Raw genomic sequence first — 27,893 nt, forward strand, 5'->3', positions numbered from 1 at the left:
CTTCAACTCAGGTCACGATCTCACAGTTGGTGGGTTCAAGCCCTGCATCAGGCTCTATGCTGACAGCTTGGAGCCTGAAGCCTGCTTTGGATTCTGTGTCTCCCTTTCTCTCTGCCCCTCCCCATTCATGCTCTGTCTCTCTCTGTTTCTCAAAAATAAATAAAAGTTAAAAAAAATGTTTTAAACTTAACTTTGAACACATTCTAACTCTACATTCTTACTGCCTTTACCCCCATGTTTTTTTTATGATGTCACAATTTATATCTTTCGACCTTGTGTATTCTTTAAAAAATTATTGTAGTTACAGTTGTGTTTACTACTTTGTTTTTAAACTTTCTTGCTATCTTTATAAGTGATGAACCCATCCCATTTACAACATTAGATTTATCTGGATTTTACTTTTGTTTTTTTAATTTTTTAACTTTTATTTATTATTGAGAGACACAAAGAGACAGAGCATGAGCATTGGAGGGGCAGACAGAGAGGAGACACAGAATCTGAAGCAGGTTCAAGGCTCTGAGCTGTCAGCACAGAGTCCGACGTGGGGCTCAAACTCACCAACCGTGAGATCATGACCTCAGCCAAAGTTGGATGCTTAACCAACTGAGCCACCCAGGTGTCCCTGGATTTTACTATTACTTTACCTTTACCAGTGAGATTTATATTTTCATGTGTTTTCTTGTTACTAATTAGTGCCCATCTCATTTTAGCTTAAACATATCCCTTTAGCATTTCTTGTAAGACTGGTCTAGTGGTTACGATATCCTTTAGGTTTTGCTTGTTGGAAAACTCTTTATGTCTCCCTCAATTTTTCTAGGTACAGTATTCCTAATAAACATTCTTTTTCTTTCAGTACTTCAAATGTATCATGCAACTCCCTCCTGGCCTGGAAAGTTTCTGCTGAAAAATCTGCTAATAGTGTTATGGGGTTTCCTTGTATGTAACAATTTGGATTTTTTTTTCTTGCTGCATTTAAGATTCCCTCTTCTTTAACTTTTGACAATTTGATTTTAATGTATCTTGGTGTGAGTCTCTTTGGCTTTGGCTTTTTTGGTTCTCTCTGGAATTACCATATCTGAATGCCTATTCCCTTCCTGAGGTTAGGGAAGTTTTCAGGCATTATTTCTTCACCAAAGTTTTCTACTCTTTTCTCCTTCTGATATGCCTGTAATGTGAATAATGGTCTGCTTGGCATTCTCCCATAAGTCCTTTAAGAAGCTACTTTTATTCTTCTTTCTTTTTTTCTATTTGCTGCTTTGACTGGGTGAGCTCCACTGACCTTTGAGTTCACTGATGCTTTCTTCCACTTCATCTAATGTGCTGCTGAACGCTTCTAATGTCTCTTTACATTCAGTTATATCTTTAGCGGTATGATTTCTATTTTGTACTTCCTTACATTTTGTCTCTTTATTGAAATTCTCACCTTGTCCATACATTCCTGAGCTCAAACATCATCTTTAAGACCATTATTTTGAGGTCTTTATCAGGTAAATCACTTATAACCATTTCATTAAGATCTTTTTCTGAAATTTAATCTTGGTCTTTCATTTGCAACATAGTCCTGTTTTGCATTTGCTTGACTTTGTATTAGTTTCTATGCATTAAATAAATCAGTTACCTTTCTCAGTCTTAAAGGAGTGACCTTGTTTAGGATATAAACATTATCATTCAATCTTGTCCTACCTCTGGTAGTCTCTCAAGCCTTTGTGATTCTCCAAGCAACATCTATTTTTGAAATATTTTCAAATGGTTCCAGGGCACCTGGGTGGCTCAGTCAGTTAAGCATCCTACTTCGGCTCAGGTCATGATCTTGCGATTCACAAGTTTGAGCCCCAGGTCGGGCTCTGTGCTAATACCTCAGGGTCTGGAGACTGCTTCAGATTCTGTGTCTCCCTCTCTCTCTCTGTGCCCTTCCCCCACTCGCACTCTCTCTCTCTCTCTCTTTCAAAAATAAATGAACATCAAAAAAATTTAAAAGGTCCCAGTAGTTGGTATGCCAAGATCTGTCACTGTCCCAAATAGGAGCATCTCAGTCAGCATCTAGATTCAGGCTGACTAGAAGCCAGACACTAAGACAGAAGTCTTTAATGTATGCAAATGTACCTCTTTCATGAGAAGACTGGGAGACTGGCATTTTGGTCTACTCCTGTGCTGAACCCTGGGGTAATAGCCAATCAAGAACCATTTCTTTATTTGTAACCACCCCTTCACCCTGTGAACACAAGCTCCACTGGCCACCAAATCTGGGCTAACAAGGGGTGTATCCTCTGGGCTTAAGGCATCAGACATGTGCACAAGCTCCTCTCTTTGGAGACAACAAAGACCTGGGAAGAACAGAGGAAGGATATGAAGATGGTGCCTGCTAGCCTCCCCAGTCTCTGAAGAGGATTACAGTCAGTCTCCAGATGTGTGTTTAATTCAATGTGTACATAGCTATGTGGCCCTTAGGCCAGAGCTAAGAAGATAAGTAATAAGCCTCTTTCACAGAGAGACTGGACGTGCATTTCAGTTTCTTGTCTCTGTACTGTGCCTGGTGGGGTATAGCCAGTCAACAACTATTTCTCCATTAGCTACAGTCCTATAGGATCCATGAAAGTAAACCCAGTGACCACCAGAGCCAGGTGATCAACAGGTATCCCGTGGGTAGCAACCATAAAAACTGGCACCAAATGAGACACAAGCTCTTTCTGAGAGATTCCAGCAACCCAGAGTAATGAAGAAGGAAAGCACAAAATGGCACCTATGGCCTCTGTCTTTGAAAACTAATTCCTTAGGCCCTTAGATGTGTGTTAAATTCCCTCTTTCACAGGAATACTGGGCATTTCTGTCCTCTGTTCTAGGCCTTGTGAGTAGCCACAGAGTCTGATGAGTCCTTAAGAACTGTTTCCCAGAGAGAGGCCAAGATGGCAGAACAGCATGGAAGTTTTTTGTTTGTCTCGCATCCATGAAATACAGCCAGACCAACACTAAACCATCCTGCACACCTAGAAAAGTGGTCTGAGGATTAACACAACAATCTGCACAACCTGAACCACAGAGTTCAGTAGGTATGCAGTGCAGAGAGGTGAACTGGGGGAGACAGAAGCTGCGGAGGGTAGGGAGCCACTTTTGTATGTGGAGAGAGGATGGAGACGGGGCAGGGGAGAATACAGGAAAAGCCCCCCCCCCCCGCGCCAAAGCAGATAGACAGAAAATGGAGAAGTGGAAACAGTCACAGGGACTGAACTAGAAAGGAAGAAAGGAGAAAGGAGAAGGTTTAAATTCCATTAAGACAATAGGGGCGCCTGGGTGGCTCAGTGGGTTGAGCGTCCGACTTTGGCTCAGGTCATGATCTCACAGTCTGTGAGTTTAAGCCCCGCGTCAGGCTCTGTGCTCACAGCTCAGAGCCCGGAGCCTGCTTCAGATTCTGTGTCTCCCTCTCTCTCTGACCCTCCCCTGTTCATGCTCTGTCCCTCTCTGTTTAAAAAATAAATAAACATTAAAAAAATTTTTAAATAAAATAAATGCCATTAAGACTATAAAAAAGGGAGAGCACAGAGTCTGAAACTCTGCAGCTCAATGCCTGGCGGTGCTCTGGTGGGAAGGCTGAATCCCCAGGAGCAGAGTGGGGTCCAGGAGGTTCTCAGGCCACACGGGGAGAAGGAGTTCCACTGCTGAGAGGACACCTGGTAGAGGCTGTGTGGGTCCCCCAAAGGCAATGCCCCAGTGGACCCGGGAGAACAACCACATTCACTGGTGCTGGAACAACGTCATTAAGGGTGAATCCTGGTGCCAAATGTGTGTTGTGATTTTTCATAATCCCTGAAACACTGCTGCTACACTATCTTGCAAACTTTTTCTGGGGTGGGCTGACACCCAGCCGCAGTCTCTGGGGATTGGCAGCACGGTCCCACAAACATTCCTGGATGTGGCCAACACCCAGCCATTACTCAGTGAGACCCTCCCACAGAGGGGCAGAATGGGTCAAAGCCACAGTCCCTCAGAAGTAAGGGGTTGAGAAACACAGCCACATCTGAGACAAAACTCAGGAGGGAGGTGCTGCCTGGGACTTCATCAGAGACTATGTAAAAGCGGGGAGTGGACAGAGGCCGAAGGCAAAGGACAGGTGTGTAATTGCTGATCAGGGAGAACAGAGTTCCAATACTAGAGACTGGGTAGCTGGGTGCCGCCATTGTCACCGTTCCCATGCATGTGCATACGCACCTATAAGCACCACAACAATCCACCTCAAGAGGCTCCCAGCACCATCTAGTGAAGAATGGAGCCGTTACCCTAAGCCCCGCCCAACTGGGCAACCTTGCTCTTCAGGAACACAAGTCTCATCGCCTGCTAAGTGTATGGACTATAAAGTACTTCACAGTTTGACTTCTAGAGGAAAACAAAGTAATTTCAGTCGTATTTCAGTCTGTTCGCCAATCCATCTATTCAACTTTCTCTCTTTATTCTTTTTTGTTTCTTTTCTTTTTCTTGAGTACAAAAAGAGAAAAAAATCATTTTTATTAAAGTTATTTTTCTTTAATTTTTTCTATTATATTTTTAACTTTTGTGTAAATTTTTTCAAATTCTATTTTACTTCCATCATTTCATTTTAGTCTACTTCAGTGTATTTAATTTTCAAATTTTAAAAGATTTCCTTTTTTTTCTTTCCCATTTTTTCTCTAATGTATCAAGCCCCTTTCCAAAACCACCCAGACCAAAACACACCTAGGATCTAGCATCATTTATTCAATTTTGTGTGTGCATTTGTTTTTAATTTTTTAATTTTAATATTTGTTAATTTTCAGTTTTTTACCTCATTAATTCCTTTTCTCTCTTCAAAATGATGAAACGAAGAAATTCACCCCAAAAGAAGAGCAGAAAGAAACGATAGCCAAGGACTAACCAACACAGATACAAAAAAGATGTCTGAACCAGAATTTAGAATCACAATAATAAGAATACTAGCTGGAATCAAAAATAGATTAGAATCCCTTTCTGTGGAGATGAAAGAAGTAAAAGCTAGTCAGGATGAAATAGAAAATGTTATAACTGAGGTTCAATCTTGAATGAATGCCATGGCACCAAGGATGGATGAGGCAGAACAGAGAATTAGCGATATAGAGGACAAATTTATGGAGAATAATGAAGCAGAAAAAAAAAGTGAGATTAATGCAAAAGAGCACAATTTAAGAATTAGAGAAATCAGTGACTCATTAAAAGGAATAACATCAGAATCATAGGAGCCCAGAAGAGGAAGAGAGAGAAATAGGGGTAGAAGTGTTATGTGAGCAAATCCTAGCCCAAAACTTTCCCAACATGGGGAAAGACACAGACATCAAAATCCGGGAATCACAGAAGACCCCCACTAGATTCAACAGAAACTGACCATCAATAAAGCATACCACAGTCAAATTCACATTATACTCAGGAAAGGAGAGAATCATGAAAGCATCAGGGGGAAAAAAGTACTTAACCTACAAGGGAAGACAGATGAGGTTTGCAGCAGACCTATCCACAGAAACTTGGCAGGCCAGAAAGGAGTGGCAGGATATATTCAACGTGCTGAATCAGAAAAATATGCAGCCAAAATTCTTTATCCAGCAAGGCTGTCATTCAAAACAGAAAGAGAGATAAAAAGTTTCCCACACAAACAAAACTTAAAGGAGCTTGTGACCACTAATCCAGCCCTGCAAGAAATTTTAATGGGGACTCTCTGAAGGGAGAAAAGATGGGGGAAAAAAATAAATAAAGACCAAAAGCAACAAAGACTAGAAAGGACCAGAGAATGCCACCAGAAACTCTACAAGCAACATAATGGCAATAAATTCCTATCTTTCATACTCACTTTAAACGTCAATGGACTCAATGCTCCAATCAAAAGACACAGGGTAACAGAATGGATAAGAAAACAAGATCTATCTATATGCTGTTTACAAGAGACCCACTTTGAACTTAAAGACACCTTCAGATTCAAACTAAGGGGATGGAGAACCATCTATCATGCTAATGGTCAACAAAAGAAAGCCGGAGTAGCCATACTTATATCAGACAATCTAGACTTTACAATAAAGACTGTATCAAGACATGCAGAAGGGCATTATATCATAATCAAGGGGCCTATCCACCAAGAAGTCCTAACAATTGTAAACACTTATGCACCAAATGTGGAAGAACCCAAATATATAAATCAATTAATCACAAACATAAAGAAACTCATTGATAGTAATACCATAATATTAGGGGACTTCAACACCCCACTCACAGGAATGGACAGATCTAATCAAAAAATCCAAAAGGAAACAATGGCTTTGAATGACACACTGAACCAGATGGACTTAACAGATATATTCAGAACATTTTATCCTAAAGCAGCAGAATATACAATCTTCTCCAGTGCACATGGAATGTTCTCCAGAATAGATCATATACTGGGACACAAATCAGCCCTAAGTACAAAGAGATTGAGACCATACCATGCATATTTTCAGACCACAATGCTATGAAACTGCAAATCAACCACAAGAAAAAAATTTGGAAAAGTAACAAATACTTGGAGAGTAAAGAACATCCTACTAAAGAATGAATGGGCTAACCAAGAAGTTAAAGAGGAAATTAAAAAGTATATGGAAGCCAATGAAAATGATAGCACCACAATCCAAAACCTCTGGGATGCAGCAAAGGCGGTCATAAGAACAAAGTATTAGCAATCCAGGCCTTCCTAAAGAAGGAAGAAAGATCTCAGATATACAACCTAACCTTACGCCTTAAAGAGCTGGGAGAAGAACAGCAAATAAAACCCAAAACCAGCAGAAGACAAGAAATAATAAAGATTAGAGCAGAAAGCTGGTTCTTTGAAAGAATTAACAAAATTGATAAACACCTAGCCAGAAGCTGGTTCTTTGAAAGAATTAACAAAATTGATAAACACCTAGCCAGTTTGATCAAAAAGAAAAAGGAAAGGACCCAAATAAATAAAATCAAGAATGAAAGAGGAGAGATCACAATCAACACAGCAAAAATAAAAACAATGAGAATATTATGAGCAATTATATGCCAATAAAATCTGGAAGAAATGTACAAATTCCTAGAAACATATACACTACCAAAACTGAAACAGAAGAAATAGAAAATTTGAACAGACCCATAACCAGTAAGGAAACCGAATTAGTAATCAAAAATCTCCCAAAAAACAAGAGTCCAGGGCAGGTTGGCTTTCCAGGGGAATTCTATCAAACATTTAAGGAAGAATTAACACCTATACTTTTGAAGCTGTTCCAAAAAATAGAAATGGAAGGAAAACTTCCAAACTCTTTCCATGAAGCCAGCACTACCTTGATACCAAAACCAGAGAGACTCCACTAAAAAGGAGAACTATAGACCAATTTCCCTGATGAACATGGATGCAAAGAGCCTCAACAAGATATTAGCCAACCGGATCCAACAATACATTAAAAAAATTATTCCCCATGACCAAGTGAGATATATACCTGGGATGCAGGGCTGGTTCAATATCTGCAAAACAATCAGTGTGATTCATTACATCAATAAAAGAAAGGATAAGAACCATATGATCCTCTCAATAGATGCAGAGAAAGCATTTGACAAAATACAGAATGCTTTCTTGATAAAAACCCTCAAGAAAGTAGGGATAGAAGGATCATACCTCAAGATCATAAAAGCCATATATGAAAGACACAACACTAGTATCATCCTCAATAGAGAAAAAATGAGAGCTTTCCCCCTAAGGTCAGGAACAAGATAGGGATGTCCACTCTCGCCACTGTTATTCAACATGGTATTGGAAGTCTTAGCCTCTGTAATCAGACAACACAAAGAAATAAAAGGCATCCAAATTGGCCAGAAGGAGGTCAAACTTTCACTCTTCACAGATGACATGATACTCTATATGGAAAACCCAAAAGATTCCACCAACAAACTGCTAGAACTGATTCATGAATTCAGCAAAGTTGCAGGATATAAAATCAATGCACAGAAATCGGTTACATTCCTATACACCAACAATGAAGCGACAAAAAGAGAAATCAAGGAATCTATCCCATTTACAATTGCACCAAAATCCATAAAATACCTAGGAATAAATCTAACCAAAGAGCTGAAAAATCTATACACTGAAACTATTGAAAGCTTATGAAAGAAATTGAAGACACAAAAAAATGGAAAAAGATTCCATGCTCCTGGATAGGAAGAACAAATATTATTAAAATGTCGATACTACCCAAAGCAATCTACATATTCAATGCAATCCCTACCAAAATAACAGCAGCATTCTTCACAGGGCGAGAACAAATAATCCTAAAATTTGTATGGAACCCAAAAGACCGTGAATAGCCAAAGCAATCTTGAAAAAGAAAACCAAAGCAGGAAGCATCACAATCCTGGACTTGAAGCTGTTCTACAAAGCTGTAATCATCAAGAGAGTATGGTACTGGCACAAGAACAGATACTCAGATCAATGGAATAGAATAGAGAACCCAGAAATGGACCCACAAATGTATGGCCAACTAATCTTTGACAAAACAGGAAAGAATATCCAATGGAATAATGACAGCCTCTTCAGCAAGTGGTACTGGGAAAACTGGACAGCAACATGCAGAAGAATGAACTTGGACCACTTTCTTACACCATACACAAAAATAAACTCAAAATGGATGAAAGACCTAAACATCAGACAGGAAGCCATGAAAATCCTGAGGAGAAAGCAGGCAAAAACCTCTTTGATCTTGGCTGCAGCAACTTCTTACTCAACATGTCTCTCTCTGGAGGCAAGGGAAACAAAAGCAAAAATGAACTACTGGGACCTCATCAAAATAAAAAGCTTCTGCATAACAAAAGAAACAATCAGCAAAACTAAAAGGCAACCGACAGAATGGGAGAAGATATTTACAAATGACATATCAGATAAAGGGTTAGTATCCAAAATGTATAAAGAACTTATCAAACTCAACACCCGAAAAACAAAAAATCCAGTGAAGAAATGGGCAAAAGACATGAATAGACACTTCTCCAAAGAAGACATCCAGATGGCCAACCGACACATGAAAAAATGCTCCACATCACTCATCATCAGGGAAATACAAATCAAAACCATAATGAGATACCACCTCACACTTGTCAGGATGGCTAATATTAACAACTCAGGCAACAACAGATGTTGGTGAGGATGCGGAGAAAGAGAATCTCTTTTGCATTGTTGGTGGGAATGCAAGCCAGTGCAGCCACTCTGGAAAACATATGGAGGTTCCTCAAAAAACTAAAAATAGAACTACCCTATGACCCAACAATTGCACTACTAGGCTTTTGTCCACGGGACACAGGTGTGCTGTTTCAAAGGGACACATGCATCCCCATGTTTATAGCAGCACTATCAACAATAGCAAAAGTAGGGAAGGAGCCCAAATGTCCATCAATGGATGAATGGATAAAGAAGATGTGGGGTATATATATATACAATGGAGTATTACTCGGCAATCAAAAAGAATGAAATCTTGCCATTTGCAACTACATGGATGGAACTGGAGGGTATTATGGTAAGTGAAATTAGTCAATCAGAGAAAGACAAGTATCATATGACTTCACTCATATGAGGACTTTAAGAGACAAAACAGATGAACATAAGGGAAGGGAAACAAAAAATAATATAAAAAACAGGTAGGGGGACAAAACAGAAGAGACTCATAAATATGGAGAACAAACTGAGGGTTACTGGAGGGGTTGTGGGAGGGGGGATGGGCTAAATGGGTAAGGGGCACTAAGGAATCTACTCCTGAAATCATTGCTGCACTATATGCTAACTAATTTGGATGTAAATTTTTAAAAAATAAAAAATAAAATAAATAAAATAAAATAATGCAGAAAATCCATTTGGATAAACTATTTTTAACATACTTTACCAAGCCTTTGATCATAACTTCATAACAAAAATATAAACTTCACAAGATAAGTCCCATTTTTTTAGGTAGTGGTTAAGATTATGGGCTCTGGAGTTAAAACCTGTGGGTTCAACCTGAGAGACACCACCAGATCCAAGAGTCCTGAAATTGTTTAACCTATTGAAATATCAATCTCATTAGTAAAAAGTTAATATGCATAGAGATAAATTTTGGCAAGTTTTTTTTTTTTACTGACAACCAGAGAGTATGATGCCTGAATGAAGTATATAATAATGTATGAATAATCATAACTGAATAAAAATTCCCTAAATTAAGCTACATCATTGTCACAGATCTTTGTTTTCTAAGAATACTGAAATATTATTCTTACATGAATAGATATGCAATATCATGAGGTCTTAGAGAAAGATAGGACTTTTTCCATTCTAAAAATCTATGCAATACTTCATCTGCCTCACCAACTGTAGAAATCTTATTGTTATCTGACCATAACTCCAACGATGACAGCACAATAGTAACTTTAAATTGGGCAAACATCTAAAGACAAAAGAGGTAAATACATGAAAAATTAATCTTTGTTATTTTACAATAACCATGAAATTAATTCAATGCATTGACAAATCCACACTCAGTCTATACAGATGGCTTAATTATTCAGAAATGCCACGTTAAGTTAATTGCCAATTATAATTTCAAAACTAGTATAAATTTTTCTAACTAGTATGAAAAGGAAAATACTTACTGCATTTACAAGGCCAATAATTTCGATGATTTTATTTGTCACTATCATGCTTTCAGAGCCCAAGTAATCATACTGAAAAACAAAATTAATTTTAAATTGAAATACAATCTGTTGTGTAGTATGTTTGAGATATACTCTCCATCTACTCTCAAAAGTTTGAGACTGCTTGGGAGTTATATCAGTGCAAAATAAGATAGTAACAATAAAAAAATAAATATAAATTGGACCACTCAAATATGCCGGTGGGAATGTAAAATCATACAGCCATTCTGGAAAGTTTAACAGCTTCTTTCAAAACAAATAATGTACTGACCATATGACCCAGCAATTGCACTCCTGGGCATTTATCCTAAAGAAATAAAAACTGATGCTCACAAAAAATCTATACATAAATGTCCATAACAGTTTTATTCCTATTAGCCAAAAACTGGAAACAATTCATATGTCCTTCAGTCGTTAACTGGTTAAACAAATTGTGGTACATTCATAACATGTAATACTGTTCAGTAATAAAAAGTAACTCACTAAACTGTATAAAACTTAAGAAAATATGCTGAGTATTAAAAAATCTCAAAAGGATATATACCACAAGGTAACATTTATGCAATATTCCTGAAACCAAGGGATGGAGAACAAATTAGTGACTGCCAGTGGTTAAGAAGTGTAGGGAGGCAGGGAGAAACAAATGTGACAATGAAGTTAGAACATGAGAGAGTCTTATTAGTGATGGTATTATTGAGTGTCTTGATTGTGACAGTGATTACATAAGGCTACATAAGTGGCCCTACTGCATAAAACTACACACACACACACACACACACACAAATGAGTGTATATACAACTGCTGAAATCTGAATAAACTTTGTGGAATGTGCCAATGTCAAATTCCATATCTATAAATCATCTCTCTAAAGTACAGCATCCCTTGATGTCCACTCTCACCACTCTTATTGAACATAGTATTGGAAGTCTTAGTCTCTGCAATCAGACAACACAAATAAAAAGCATCCAAATCGGCCAGGAGGTCAAACTTGCACTCTCGCAGATGACATGATACTCTATATGGAAAACCCAAAAGATTCCACCAACAAACTGCTAGAGCTGATCCATGAATTCAGTAAAGTCGTAGGATATAAAATCAATGCACAGAAATTGGTTGCATTCCTATAAACCAATAATGAAGCAACAGAAAGAGAAATCAAGGAATTGATCCCATTTACAATTGCATCAAAATCCATAAAATACCTAGGAATAAATCTAACCAAAGAGGTGAAAAATCTATACACTGAAACTATAGAAAGCTCATGAAAGAAATTGAAGAAGACACAAAAAATGGAAAAATATTCCATGCTCATGGATTGGAGGAACAAATATTGTTAAAACATCAATACTACCCTAAGCAATCTACATACTCCATGCAATACCTATCAAAATAATACCAGCTTTCTTCACAGAGCCAGAGCAAACAATCCTAATATTTGTATGGAACCAGAAAAGACACTGAATAGCCAAAGCAATCTCTTTAAAAATTTTTAATGTTTATTTATTTTTAAGAGAGAGAGAGAGAAAGCGAGCAGGGGAGGGGCAGAGAGAGAGGGAGACACAGAATCCAAAGAAGGGTTCAGGCTCTGAGCTGCCAGCATAGCGCCCATGGATTCGTGGAACCCATGAACCACAAGATCATGACTTGAGCCAGAGTCAGACACTTAACTGACTGAGCCACCCAGGTGCCCCCAAGAACTTATCAAACTCAACACAAAAAAAACAAATAATCCAGTGAAGAAATGGGCAAAAGACATACATAGACACTTTTCATAAGAAGACATTCAGATGGCTAACAGACACATGAAAAATTGCTCAACATCACTCATCATCAGAGAAATGCAAATCAAAACCACAATGAGATACCACCTCACACCTGTCAGAATGGCTAAAATGAACAACTCAGTCAACAACAGATGCTGGAGAGGATGAGGAGAAAGAGGAACCCTTTTGCACTGCTGGTGGAATGGAAACTGGGGCAGCCACTCTGGAAAACAGTACGGAGGTTCCTCAAAAAACTAAAAATAGAACTACCCTATGACCCAGCAATTGCACTACTAGGTATGTATGCAAAGAATACAGGTGTTCTGTTTCAAAGGGACATATGCACCGCAATGTACAGCAGCTCTACCAACAACAGCCAATGTGGAAAGAGCCCAAATGTTCACTGACAGATGAATGGATAAAGAAGATATGGTAGATAGATAGATAGATGATAGACAGATAGATAGATACATAGATACATAGATACATAGATAGTGGAGTATTACTTGGCAATCAAAAAGAATGAAATCTTGCATTTTGCAACAACATGGATGGAACTAGAGGGTATTATGCTAAACGAAATTAGTTAGAGAAAGACAAATATATGACTTCACTCATGTGGAATTTAAGATTCAAAACAGATGAACATAGGGGAAGGGAAGCAAAAATAGTATAAACATAGGGAGAGGGATAAAACATAAGATACTCTTTAAATAAAGAGAACAAACTGTGGATTCCTAGAGGGATTGTGGGTGGGGGGATGGATAAAGGGGCAAGGGGCATTGAGGAAAACACTTGTTGGGATGAGCACAGAGTATTATACATAGGGGATGAATCAGTGGGTTCTACTCCTGAAATCATTATTGCACTACATGTTAACTTAACTAACTTGGATGTAAATTAAAAAATAAAAATAAAACAATTATATAATTTTGAGTATTTGGTTTTTCAGTTTGCAAGTTTTTTCACTGTTCTCTCTCTGACATGTGGTCTAAAATTTGGAATTTTTAAATTCCTTTTTAGCTAGGGATAGTCATGCATTCACACCAAATATTTACAGCAAAGAAAAAGAAAAACACATACCAAAGCTTTATCCACCATAATATGCATCTCTAGATAAAGAGGGATTAAATCCGGAACAGTTGATTGTGACTAGAAAAAAGATAAAGAACACTTAAAAGCATATAAAACTTTCATAAATTGTTTATCCTGAGCTTTTAAAATCATTTTCCCACTTTACTGAGGAATAATTGACAAATAAAAATTATATGTATTTAAGGTATAAGATCAGATGTTCATATATACACATATAGTGAAATAATTGCCACAATCAACCTAATTAACATATCCACCTCACATAGCTACAATTTTCTGTGTGTGTGTGTGTGTGTGTGTGTGTGTGAGATGAGAACCTGTAAGATCAACACTCAGGAAATTTCAAGTTTACAATATGCTATTGTTAACTATAGTCATATTACTGTATATTAAATCTCCAGAACTTACTTATCTTGTATAACTGAAACTTAGTACCATTTGGCCAACATTTCACCATTTCTCCCTGTCCTCAGGTCCTGGCAACTACCATTTTATTTCTTGGCTCTGAGTTTGACTATTTTAGATAACACATATAAGTGAGATCATATATTATTTGTCTTTCTGTGCATGGCTTACTTCACTTAGCATAACATCCTCCAGGTTCATCAATGTTGTCACAGATGGGAAGATTTCCTTCTTTGTTAAGGCTGAATATTCCATTGCATAAACATATTACAATTGCCAACAAATTGGGCACTCTGGAAGAAATGGACAAATTCCTAGAAACATACAAACTACCAAAACTGAAACAGGAAGAAATAGAAAATTTGAACAGACCCATAACTAGCAAAGAAACTGATTCAGTAACCAAAAATCTCCCAACAAAAAAAATGTCCCAAAAAGGCCACGTATGTTTCCCAGGGGAATTCTACAAGACATTTAAAGAAGACTTAATACCTGTTCTTCTCAAACTGTTCCAAAAAAATCGAAATGGAAGGAAAACATCCAAACTCCTTCTACAAGGGTAGCATTGATTCCAAAGCCAGACAAGGACCCCATTAAAAAAGGAGAATTATAGGCCAACATCCCTGATGAACATGGATGCAAAAATTCTAAATAAGATACTAGCAAAACAAATCCAACAGTACATTAAAAGAATAATTCACCATGATCAAGTGGGCTGCAACGGTGGTTTATTTTTTTTTTTTTTTAATTTTTTTTTTCAACGTTTATTTATTTTTAGGACAGAGAGAGACAGAGCATGAACGGGGGAGGGGCAGAGAGAGAGGGAGACACAGAATCGGAAACAGGCTCCAGGCTCTGAGCCATCAGCCCAGAGCCCGACGCGGGGCACGAACCCACGGACCGCGAGATCGTGACCTGGCTGAAGTCGGACGCTTAACCGACTGCGCCACCCAGGCGCCCTGCAACGGTGGTTTAATATTCACAAATCAATCAACATGATAGGCCACATTATTAAGAAAAGAACCATATGATCCTCTCATAGACGCAGAAAAAGCATTTGACAAAGTGCAGTATCTATTCTCAATAAAAACCCTCAACAAAGTAGGGACACACCTCAACACCATAAAGTCCACATATGAAAGACCCATAGGTAATATCATCCTCAATGGGGAAAAACTGAGAGCTTTAACTAAATGGTCAAGAAGAAGACAAGGATGTCCATTATCACCATTACTATTTAATACAGTACTAGAAGTCTTAGCCTCAGCAATCAGACAACAAAAAAATAAATAAATAAAGGGTATCCAAACTGGCAAGGAAAAAGTCAAACTTTCACTATGTGCATATGACATTATATACTATGTAGGAAACCCAAAAGACCCCACCAAAAAATTACCAGAATTAATACATGAATTCAATAAAGTTGCAGGATATAAAATCAACATACATTAATGGGTTGCATTTCTAGACATCAATAACAATACAGCAGAAAAAGAAATCAAGGAATTGATCCTATTTGCAATTGCACCCAAAAAAAATTAGATACTTAAGAATAAACCTAACCAAAGAGGTAAAAGATCTATACTCTTAAGACTATGTAACACTTATAAAAGAAATCAAAGAGGACACAAATAAATGGAAAGGATTCCATGCTCATGGATTAGAAGAACATTGTTAAAATATCGATACTACCCAAACCATCTACACATTTAATGCAATCCCCATCAAAATAACACAAGCATTTTTCACAGAACTAGAACAAACAATCCTAAAATTTGTATAGAAACACAAAAGACCCCGAACAGCCAAAGAAGAAAAACAAATACAAATCAAAAACCACACTGAGATATCACCTCACGCCAGTCAGAGTGGCTAAAATGAACAAATCAGGAGACTATAGATGTTGAAGAGGATGTGGAGAAACGGAACCCTCTTGCACTGTCGGTGGGAATACAAACTGGTGCAGCCACTCTGGAAAACAGTGTGAAGATTCCTCAAAAAATTAAAAATTGATCTACCCTATGACCCAGAAATAGCATTGCTAGGAATTTACCCAAGGGATACAGGAGTGCTTATGCACAGGGGCACTTGTACCCCAATGTTTATCGTAGCACTTTCAACAATAGCCAAATTATGGAAAGAGCCTAAATGTCCATCAATTGATGAAAGAAAGAAACTGTGGTTTATATACACAATGGAGTACTACGTGGCATGAGAAAGAATGAAATATGGCCCTTTGTAGCAACATGGACGGAACTGGAGAGTGTTATGCTAAGTGAAATAAGCCATACAGAGAAAGATACCATATGTTTTCACTCTTATGTGGATCCTGAGAAACTTAACAGAAACTCATGGGGAAGGGAAAGGGAAAAAAAAGAGGTTAGAGTGGGAGAGAGCCAAAGCATAAGAGACTCTTAAAAACTGAGAACAGACTGAGGGTTGATGGGGGGTGGGAGGGAGGGAAGAGTGGGTGATGGGTATTGAAGAGGGCATCTTTTGGGATGAGCACTGGGTGTTGTATGGAAACCAGTTTGACAATAAATTTCATATATTAAAAAAAAAAGAAATTGTGGTTTATATACACAATGGAATACTACTTAGCAATGAGAAAGAATGAAATATGGCCTTTTGTAGCAACGTGAATGGAACTGGAGAGTGTTATGCTAAGTGAAATAAGTCATACAGAGAAAGACAGATATCATTTGTTTTTACTCTTATGTGGAACCTGAGAAACTTAACAGAAGACCAGGGGGAAGGGGAAGGAAAAAAAAAAAAAGAGAGGGTGGGAGCCAAACCATAAGAGACTCTTAAAAACTGAGAATTAACTGAGGGTTGATGGGGGGTGGGAGGGAGGGGAAAGTGGGTGATGGGCATTGAGGAGGGCACCTGTTGGGATGAGCACTGGGTGTTGTATGGAAACCAGTTTGACAATAAATTTCATATTTAAAAAAAGGAAAAAAAAACAAAACTGGAGGCATCACAATTTTGGATTTCATGCTATATTATACTCACTAAAACAGTATGGTACTGCCACAAAAGCAGACACATAGATCAATGGAACAGAATAGTAAACCCAGAAGTGGACCCACAACTGTATAGTCAATTAATCTTCAACAAAGCAGGAAAGAATATGCATTCCAAAAAGGTCTCTTCAACAAATGGTGTTGAGAAAACTGGGCAGCAACATGCAGAAAAATGAAACTGACCACTTTCTTACACCATATATGAAAATAAATTCAACATGGGTAGGGGTGGGGAAAAATGAATGAAGGTCGTCAAAAGGTACAAACTTCCAAGCTATAAGACAAATAAGTTCTGAGAATGTAACGTACATAAGGTGACTATAATTAATAATACTGTAATGTATATTTGAGAGCTGCTAAGAGAGTGAACTTAAAAGTTCTCATCACAAGAAAGCAAACTGTAATTATGTGGTGATGGATGTTAACTAGGCTTACTGTGGAATTCATTTTGCAATATATGTAAATATCAAAACATTTTGTTATACACCTAGAACTAATAAGATGTTATATGCCAATTACCTCTCAATAAAACTGGAAAAAACTTTTTAAGTATAAATAAATTTTTTAAAAGAGTCACAGATTCTGAATGTTAAAAGCAAAAGCCACCTCCAAAGACAGGGTGTCCCACCATCCTGCCTTATATCCACAAAAATACAGTAAGAGTGGATCTTGGCAGAGCACCAACATTGTCCACCACACTTGTTCATCTAAGCCACTGTAAATTACCATTATAAATTCTTAGATGGAAAAAATTCAGTATTTAGTTAAGAAAATTTCATTTAAAATTATAAACATATATTATATTATATATTATATTATAGTATATTATATTATATATAATTTTATATATATCACTAAACACTTTGGTGCTGCATGTACATTTCAAAATCCACTTGAACCCTGTATTATTTGGGGCATAGGATTAGAATCTATAACCTAGACACTAAAATAATAGTGGATTAAACAATGGAAGTTTATTTCTCCCTTACATAAAAGTTTAAAGAGGTATGGTGGTTTAGTCTTGTAAATTCTTCAGGAGTAAGGCTCACTCTACATTATTGTTCTGCCATGAATGGCATCATCCTCATCCTAGTAGACTATGATGTATGAACATGTCCACATTGCAACCAGGAAGTGAAAAGGAGAAGATAAGCTCCCTTTCTTTAGAATTCAATCCAGACATGACAGACATTATACCTGTTCACATGTCACTAGCTATAACTTCTTCACATGACCCTATGTAGATACATGGGAAGTTTGAAAAAATGTAGTCTTTTTTCACATGCCCAGCTAAATTTTGAGGGGTTTTGTTTGTTTTTTTTAAACTGAAAGAAGATGGAAAAACATGCACTGTGAACAACTAACACTGCCATATATGTCTTTTATAAACTATGCATATTTATGCCACATTTACTTAGAAAAAAATTTTATTTCACAATTACTTTTATGAAAATTAAAACATGAAAGTATACAAGGTGAACACTGGAACAATTTACATGGCTATACATAACAATCTTGCTTTCAACATTTTAATTTTAATTAAGATATAATTTAATGCTGACTCCTTATTTATGAATGCAATCTTTATAAACACTGTCCTTATTAAATAACTTCCAGGAATACCGACACAAAGTCAGGAGTTGAACTAAATTAAATTTATATTGAATACACACTACTTAATTTTTAGAAAGGTATTAATATGTAACAAAATAAGAATTAAAATAAAAATGGGTCATAAAAAAGTAAATGATCAATTGATGCAAGGAGAAAAAGGCAATGTATGGTTCAAAGGAAATTTTAACATTAAGGAAAGATGAGTATGTTCTCAAGGAAAGAATATTTGCTACAGTTATACAATAGGTTAATACATTTCTCTTATACATAAATAAAAGCAATAATTTCCCTGAAAGTAGTAAAAACAACACATACAAACTCACTTTTTCACTTATAATAATGTTATAGTCCACTGGGTTTTGTTCTATGCCTCGGTTATCTTTGGTAAGAGCTGCAAATTCATTGTTTCCATCCCTTAATTTATAAATAAGATGCTGAAATTCAACTACAGATTCCAGAGGCTCAATTCCATAAGAAACATTTTCAAACTGCAGTATTCCTCTGTAAAATTATGGATAAAAATGTTAAGTGCTTTCAATCAATTCTATATGATAAAATTCTGACAGAATCCTAAAGAAGGAGGATGGTAAAGAATGTTTCTGAGCTCAGTATTTTTAGCCAAATTCTTTACATTTTGGAGATAACTCTGAAGAGACAAAGGATCTCCTGCAATCCACAAAACTAACTTTTCATTTCATTCTCTTTATAGTTGTAAAGGCAGAAGAAATTATGTAATCAGTTGCTAGGTATATAAGTATACAGCATTACAGTGATCAAGAAATTCCCTGTCCTCCAAGTCAGTGACTTAAAGAAAGCAACAGTAAATAGAAATCTTAATAAATTTCTCTCTGTCTTGTGTTGGTTTTGAAAACTGCTTATATTGCTTATATAACAAAACTATATGTAATGAGTAATTTTATTTATAAAAATAAAATTTAGCAGTAATTATGAAAATACACGTATTTTCATTAAGTACACAGTCTGAATAAGAAATTAAAAACATGAGTTTAAAGAGTAAACAACTTCCATAACTATTATTTCCTGCAAACAGATTATATTTCAATAGCTAAGTAGTAAGATACTTCCCAAAAAACAAATTTCAGGGTTCCATATAACAAGTACCGAAGAACATTTATTTGTGAAAATAAGGAGCTTATACTACAAAATGAAGGTGAAGAATTTCCTGACAGAATGGAAAACTCTAGGCATTAAGGAGGAAACCCTACAATTCTTAGAGTTTAAGACAGTGATATTATTAGAAAAATATGAGTACTATATTAATAACTATTTGTTTATATAGAATTTGTCTCCTCTCCCTGAAGGTGATTTTCCTGAAGAAAAAGATTGTTTATCTTTATTTATCTTTATATCTCCAAACACGAGGCTAGTAGGTGATATATCATAGTACCAAAAATATTATTTCCTGAAAAACTAAGTTATCCTAAACAGCTCTTCCAACTTGCTCTAGTCATGTACATTCAGTTGTCATTTCTGTAGTTAAGAAAAAATAAGGTATAGATTAAAGAAACTAGGAAATCTAAACCTTCAAGGAAGTTAGAAATGTCTCTAGTCAGCAAGGAACGTGAAGAGATACAAGAGAAGAAAGATGTTCACTGAAGGATATCATTGCACATGGGAATCCTTTTCCAGCTCCAAACTTAATATAAACATAACAAATTCACTGCAGCCAAAAATCATTAACTATAGTGTTCACATATCAATGATAGAAAATAAATAACCTCAATCCAGTGCATGTGCTGAGTGTAACAACAGAATTGGGATATCCTTCAACATACCCCTGGTAATAGCACTGAGCCTATGAAAAAAAAAAAAAGTGGTTACTTAGGATTAACAAAACTTTCTAATGATTTCTTATTTTTATACTTGCTAGAACTTTCTGAGTATTTTCACAGGCTACATGGTTTATATCAATATCAATAAAGTGACACTCAGAAAGTTTCCCTCTGTTTGTCACTTTCACTATATTAACTACTCTTCTGATGAATACTTGAGGTTATTATTTTATACCCTGCTTCCAAAGTGTTACCCATATTTTATGTTAAATTACTTTCTAATATATAAATTTAGCTCATCAATCAAAAGACAAAGATTATGGGGGCGCCTGGGTGGCGCAGTCGGTTAAGCGTCCGACTTCAGCTCAGGTCACGATCTCGCGGTCCGTGAGTTCGAGCCCCGTGTAGGCTCTGGGCTGATGGCTCAGAGCCTGGAGCCTGTTTCCGATTCTGTGTCTCCCTCTCTCTCTGCCCCTCCCCCATTCATGCTCTGTCTCTCTCTGTCCCAAAAATAAATAAAAAACGTTGAAAAAAAATTAAAAAAAAAAGACAAAGATTATGAATCTGAATATCTTTAAAAATCTAATATTCTGCTAAAAAGAAACACCTAAAATTTAAAGGCAGAGAAAGATTAAAGAACTAGAAAAAGATACACCATATCAACACAAACCAAAAGGATGATTCTGGACCTATACTAATACAGGAAATGAAGACTTTAAGGCAAAAAGCATTACTAGTGATAAAGAGGGACATTTCATAATGAAAAGAATTTCAACTGACCAGGAAGATACAGATATTCCAAATCTGTATTCACTTAATACATAGCTTCAAAATACATAAGCCCAAAATTGAAAGAATAATAAAAATAAAGAAATGCATAATCATACTAAAAGATAACATTTGTCAGTAACTGATACATCAAGCATTCAGAATCTACAGAAGATTTAAACAGCATCTTAGCAACCTAATATAAGTAGAACAAAAACTGAAGAATACACTTTCTTTTTAAAGAGCATGGAACATTTACAAAAATGAAATCAACTTCTGAGCCATGAAGCAAGACAACAAATTTTAAAGAGCTGAAGTCATACAAAGTTTGGTCTCTGACCACAATACAATTAAGCTAGAAATACATCAAACATCATCACAGAGAGGGAAAAAAAAAAAAAAAAGGAAGATTATATAATTTCCAAGACACAGTAGATAAATTTTGGTGGAAACCAATGTAAGATTTCTTTTTAAAGCACTGCTTTATACTGAAACTAAGGGGAGGAAGAAGGAACAAGAAAAAGAAACTGATGGTCCTATCCAATAAAAGTGAAGTGACATGGTGTCCAAATTCAATCTTTCAACAAATTTTTGTTATGCTAACCATGTGCCAGGCATTTTTCTAGACACTGGGGATACATCAGTGAAAAAAAAAAAACAGATGAAACTCCCTGCTCTCATGAAAATTATATTCACTGGGGAAACAGAAAATGAAACAAATAGATAAAATATATGACACATCATATATTGATAATCACTATGAAGAAAAATAAAACAGATAAAGTAAGAGAGTACTAAGGTTAAGAGTTCAATTTAAAATAGGGGGTAGTCAGGGACTAATAGAGTAATTTTAAACAAAGGCCTTAAGGAAAGGGAATCTTGAAATCTTGAGAAAGAGAACAATATGGATTAGAGAAAATAGAAAGTACAAAGATCTTGAAAGGAAAACATGTCTGGTATGTTAAAGAACAAGGAGACCAATATAACTGGAACAGAATAAACAAGGTAGACAGTAACAGGAGATGAAGTCAGGCAAAGAGGACCAGATTGTGTAAAAGCTGTAGGATACTGAAATGACTTCAGTTTTCACTTTGTGAACAATAGGAGATCATACCATGGAGGGTTCTGAGCACAAAAACAACATAATGTGTTTAGGCTTTAAATATGATCTATCTGGTTGCCATGTTGAGAACTAACTGAGGGGATGGGCAAGGTATAGAAACAAGGAGATTATTCAAGAAGTTATAGTAATAATCCAAACATTTACTTGGAAAAGAGTGGTATCAGTGGATGGAGACAGAGGAAGAGGATGGATTCTGGGTAGAATCAATTAAATTTATTGATGGATAGGATGAGGGTTAAAAAAAGTTTTAAAATGTATGATTTTGTGTCCAATAATATTTGTGTTTGCTTCTATTAGTCTTTAATTTATATTCATTTATTCAATAAAATATAAATAAACTAAATAACTAAATGGTGCCTATATTCTAGGTAGAGTAAAAGCCTCAGTCCATCAAGTTTGTCTTTAATTTACTAAGACTTCGGGAAGACCTAATAGTGAGGGAAATGAGGCAATAAATGGATTCTTAACTATATCACCTATGAATAGTGTTCTGTATTAGGAAAACATACATTCAATGTAAAAAAGATTTTAGGGACACCTGGGTGGTTCAGTCAGTTAAGCGTCTGACTCGATTTAGGTTCAGGTCATGATCTCAATGTTTGTGAGTTTGAGCTCAGCATCAGGCTCTGTGCTAATGGCACAGAATTCTCTGTCTCCCTCTCTCTCTCTGCCCCTTCCCTGCTCACTCTCTCTCTCTCTCTAACATAAATAAATAAATAAATAAATAAATAAATAAATAAATAAATAAATACATTTTTTAAAGCATTAAAAAAGATTTTATAAATCTGTAAATTATAGAACTTAAATCTTACCTGAACATCTGAAGGATGTGAATTCATAAATCCTTGATTATACACATAAACCATAAAATTATGTGCTAAAAAAATCCTGAATTCAAAAAATGAGAGAATATTAAAAGTTATTCTTTCTGAAGCATATAAAGCAGTGCTCAGCAAAGTAAAGTAATACCCCCAGGCCAAATCTGACCTACTCTGTCTTTGTAAATTAAGTCTTATAGGAACACAGCCACACCCATTAAGTTATGTATGGTCCATGGCTGCTTTCAAGCTACAACAGCAGAGTTGATACATTTTCATAGAAGTAGTATGATCCTCAAAGCCTGGTATATTTATTATCAGGGCCTTTATAGTAAGTCTGCAAACACGATAAAGGTAGTATTTTCTTTTGACATGTATGTGATTTATAGTCAAAGCAATATGCACTCAAAATAATTTTTCTATTTTAATGAACTCCCTTAAAGAAAATAAGAAGGGACTACAAGATGAGAGAAAAGGCACTGTAAAATTTACAAAGATATGAACAAGATATAGGATTATGAGAATTTTCCATTCTTTCTTTCTTTCTAAATTTTACTACCACGCATATATATTACCCACATAATGAAGTAGAAGCCGTATTAATCTAAACATAGATACTAAAACCAGAAGTTCAACATTCTCTGGTATCATTGCCTATACTTATCCTATTTTAGGTATGCTTCCTCACCTCATGGTCACTCTTCAATTCAATGTAACATAAGCAGACCACCCACACTAGCTAGTTGGGAATCCTCTACTAAAAGTGATCTCATATAGGTTACTAATGACCCTCTAGTTGTCAAATCTAAAAGGCAGTTTAAAGTCAAGTAAAAGTAGTCCGACATACACATACTGTTGACCACACTTCCCTTCTTTAAACTATCTACTCTTCAACTCTAATCATACCATTTCCACCTGGCTTCCCAAATATCTTTCTATATACTTTTATGAGTCCCTTTATCTAGATCCTTGCTTCTTCCATGGTATTCAATTCTGGGTTGTTTTTCCTTCTCACCTTTAATATTCACCCCATCTCTACACATTTATTTTGTTCATTTCTGGTGCTTCATTTATATCCACATAAAATAGATGGCTTTGAAATTCATACTCCCATTCTAAATTAAATCTAACTGCCAAATGGACACTTCTGGAATATCCCACAAGCACTTTATATGTAACTTTTCCAAAACTTAGCCCTTATTGCCCATGACTCAGATCTGTTTCCCTTCCCCTTCACTGCCAAACCAAATCTCTACTATCACTATATCCAATGTTAGCTAATATTTTTCCTGCCACCTCAGTATATCTCAGAAAAAAAGCCCTATCTCTACAGACATAGCTCTGCTTTTCATTATTTCTCATATAAGTTATTTGCAAGAACTTTCTAATTGTCATTATGCTGTCATAATCATTATGCAAATAACTTCCCAAACAATACACACATGCTCTATCCATCTCCTAAACTCCAGTTCCTATAATGCTTACGACTGTTCATAGTCCTGATAAGATGTTCAAATGCAATGTGAGTTCTTTCACTTTCCCTCTTATATACCTGAGAAGATCTTTGAGTTGTCATTTATCATATTCTTCCCTTCTGTCTAAAGGAGTAGGTTAACTGTTCTTTAACTCAATGCTATTCTTCAGCATTTTACATAAGGGATCATTTGTTTATACATCTCTCTCTAAGAAACTTCCCTTCAGGCAAAAAAAAACTGCGTTTCTTGTTTCTTAAAAAGCATTCATCTGAGCCTCTTTCTTCTTTTTCTGCCAAACATTTTTGAAAAAGTTATTTACACTTACTAGTTTACATTTCTCACAATCCATCTCTCCCTCATACTATGTAGTCTAGTTCTATAACCAAAATTTAACTGAAACTATCCTATTGAAGGTCACAAATTAATTCTAAGTCAATTTTTCTCAATTTGTTTTCCATGAAAGAATTAAACCCCACAGAAAGTTATTTCAATTACTTTCTCAACTCCCTAAAGGATGGTACATAAGTAGTACTATTTTCCATAAACTATACACCAGCTTGCACAAGCATATAATCTAATTTCCATATTAAATTCCTTATTCCATATCCCTATTGGTAGGCCTGCCTCCCTCATCAAACTCTAACTGATACAATCAGTTACAGACTTACTTCTTATTGCAATAGCCTGCCCTGATTATATAGGTCCTTCTGGGTCTGCCAACAACATAAGATCATATAAATTAATCTTCAGGAGGTGAGTCCCTATTTTTTTCTGTTCCTCCCCCTTTTCACAAAAGACTACTTAAGGCATTAGGAACAAAAATTTAATTAATTCACAGGAGAGCATCTGTTCATCTGAGACAACTAAAAGGTTTAATAACAACTACATTAATTATTTTTAACACTATTTTTATTATAAGTAAATAAATTCATATCAATAAAATGAAATACAAAACTAAAGAATAAAAAATTACCTTTGCTTAAGATGTATAGTGTATAGCTTCTGGTCTATTGTAATAATATATGATATCCATTCCTAGAGAACCCAGAAAACTAAGCTGATCAATGTGACAGAAGCAAAACAAAAATTTTACATCAACGCATTCCTCCAAACAATCCCTAAAATGTCTTAGTTAAAATGTCTGTGATAGATATGATGTAAAATCTGCAACAATATATCAAAAATTATAACATATACTTATTATATAATCCATTCTTACTATTTCCACAAAATTAAGTCCAACCTAAGGATTTATATAGGATTAGAAATCTATATTTAACTGAATTTTAAGGTCTTCTGAAATTAGAGACTATGTGTTATGCTGTAATGTCTACTTAGGGGACATCATTGGGATAATAAGGTATCCTGTAACAGTGAAGCTTATTCCATTAGGCACAAAAGATATTTATTTTAACTGTTTTCTTAAAATGTATTGTCTGTTTTCTATTTTTTCCAAATAAAAAATTCTTAAAATTTGGTATTGTTTTTGACTCTATCACTACCATTCCCAAGTTAAAACATAAATAACAAACAGTAAGTTGTAATATCAGTAAGTTGCTGCACCTGAGTGATGAGATTTAATCCAGCCAAAGAGAACATGCAAAAAGCAAGAGTTTGAGCATCACTGAAAAAAAACAAACAAAAAAACAAAAAAACAAAAAAACCTTAAAGCATTTAAAAACCAAAAAGACACAAATATCAGAATATAGAAAAAGATAAGCCTCCCAGGGTCTGTGACTGCCAGCCCTGCCCACCCACAAAAAATTCACAAAGGGCAGCACAGAGAGAGCATGATAGCTTGGGATCACTGTAACCCCAAGTCAGACTGGGGGTAGACATCTGGTCTGACTGCAGGTCCTGCCCATCAATGAAAGCTTCTCAGGGGACAACACAGGGAGAGTGCTCTGCAGCAGGCTGACTGTAGTTCTGGCAAACATATGCTCTGACTCTATTCAAGTCCAATGCAGTCCCAGACTGGCTCCTTAACAACACAGGGAGCAAACACTGCAAACGAATGGCAAAGAGAGCCATTATAGACAACTGGACTAAAGGTAAACACATCTCAACCACAACATTAGGGCACATGCAACACGTATAGATAACATTCCTGAAGCACCAGGATCTGGTAAATAGGGGACATTATACTTCAGGGCACTACAGGATCTCTTCTTCATAAAGCCACTACTTTCAAGAGCAGGAGACACAGCTGACATTCCTAACACATAGAAACAGACACAGAGAGTTAGACAAAATTAGAAGATAGCAGAACATGTCCCAAATGAAAAAAATAAAATGAAACAAAACAAAACCACAGAAAAAGAGCTAAATGAAATGGAAATAAGCAATATGCATGATAGAGAATTCAGAGTAATGGTCATAAAGACACTCACTGGATTCAAGAAGATCTGGGACAGAAAATATTAAAAGAACCAATCTGGGATAAAGACCTCAATAACAGAAACTAAAATACACTAAAGGGAATAAATCTTAGACTAGAAGAAGGAGAAGAACAAACCAGTGAGCTGGATGACAAAGTAATGGAAAGCAACTAAACTTAAGAGCAAAAAGTAAAAGAACAATAAAAATGAGAATAGGTTAAGAAATCTCAGCAATACCAATAAGTATAGTAACATGAACATTATAAGAATCCAGAAGGAGGAGAGAGAGAAGAGGGAAGAAAATTTATTCAAAAGAATAATAAATGAAAACTTCACTAATCTGGGGAAGGAAACAGAAATCCAGATCCAGGAGGCACAGAGTGCCCCCAACAAAATCAACCCAAAGGGGTCCATGCCAAATAATAATTAAAACAGCACAAAGAAATAATAGAGAATTTTAAAAGCAGTAAGAGAAAAGAAAACAGTTATATACAAAACAAACTCCATAAGGCTACCAGCTGATTTATCAGAGGAGACTTTCCAGATCAAAAGGGATTCGCATGATATATTCAAAGTTGAAAGGAAAAAAATTGGCAGCCAAAAATATTCTATCCAGCAAGGATATTCAGAATAGGAGAGATAAAGAGTTTCCCAAATGAACAGATGTTAAAGGAATTAATCACCACTAAAACAGCTTTAAAAGAAATGTTAAAGGAGATACTTTCACTGGAAAAGGAAGACCATAAGTAAGGGTAAGGAAAAGAAAAAAACTCACAGGTACATATAAACATAATAAAAGTAGAAGTGCAATCACTTATAAAAACAATAGGTAGATTAAAGCAGTAAATCAGTCAAAAGATTCACAAAATAAAAATATGTAAAGTATGACATCATATACCTAAAATGTGAGGGAAAGGAATGAAAAATCAGTGCATTCATAACATGTTCAAACTTAAGTGACCA

The 27,893-nt window shown here is 35.9% G+C and overlaps 1 protein-coding gene across 1 annotated transcript in view; it reads right to left on the reverse strand.

Moving 5' to 3' along the window:
- ADAM32 (ADAM metallopeptidase domain 32) overlaps positions 1-27,893 on the reverse strand; it is a 278,094-nt gene that overhangs the window by 228,063 nt on the left and 22,138 nt on the right. The window contains exons 3-9 of the mRNA XM_040490395.1: positions 25,526-25,587; positions 23,072-23,147; positions 20,315-20,391; positions 18,899-19,076; positions 13,522-13,590; positions 10,633-10,704; positions 10,261-10,427 (exon numbers count right to left, since the gene is read on the reverse strand). Of these exons, the coding sequence (XP_040346329.1) occupies positions 10,261-10,427; positions 10,633-10,704; positions 13,522-13,590; positions 18,899-19,076; positions 20,315-20,391; positions 23,072-23,147; positions 25,526-25,587 (701 nt within the window). The remainder of the gene's footprint in view (positions 1-10,260; positions 10,428-10,632; positions 10,705-13,521; positions 13,591-18,898; positions 19,077-20,314; positions 20,392-23,071; positions 23,148-25,525; positions 25,588-27,893) is intronic.

Source organism: Herpailurus yagouaroundi, unplaced genomic scaffold (assembly GCF_014898765.1).
Source record: "Herpailurus yagouaroundi ecotype Mexico unplaced genomic scaffold, PumYag 28, whole genome shotgun sequence".
In the NCBI taxonomy this organism is placed as follows: Eukaryota; Metazoa; Chordata; class Mammalia; order Carnivora; family Felidae; genus Herpailurus; species Herpailurus yagouaroundi.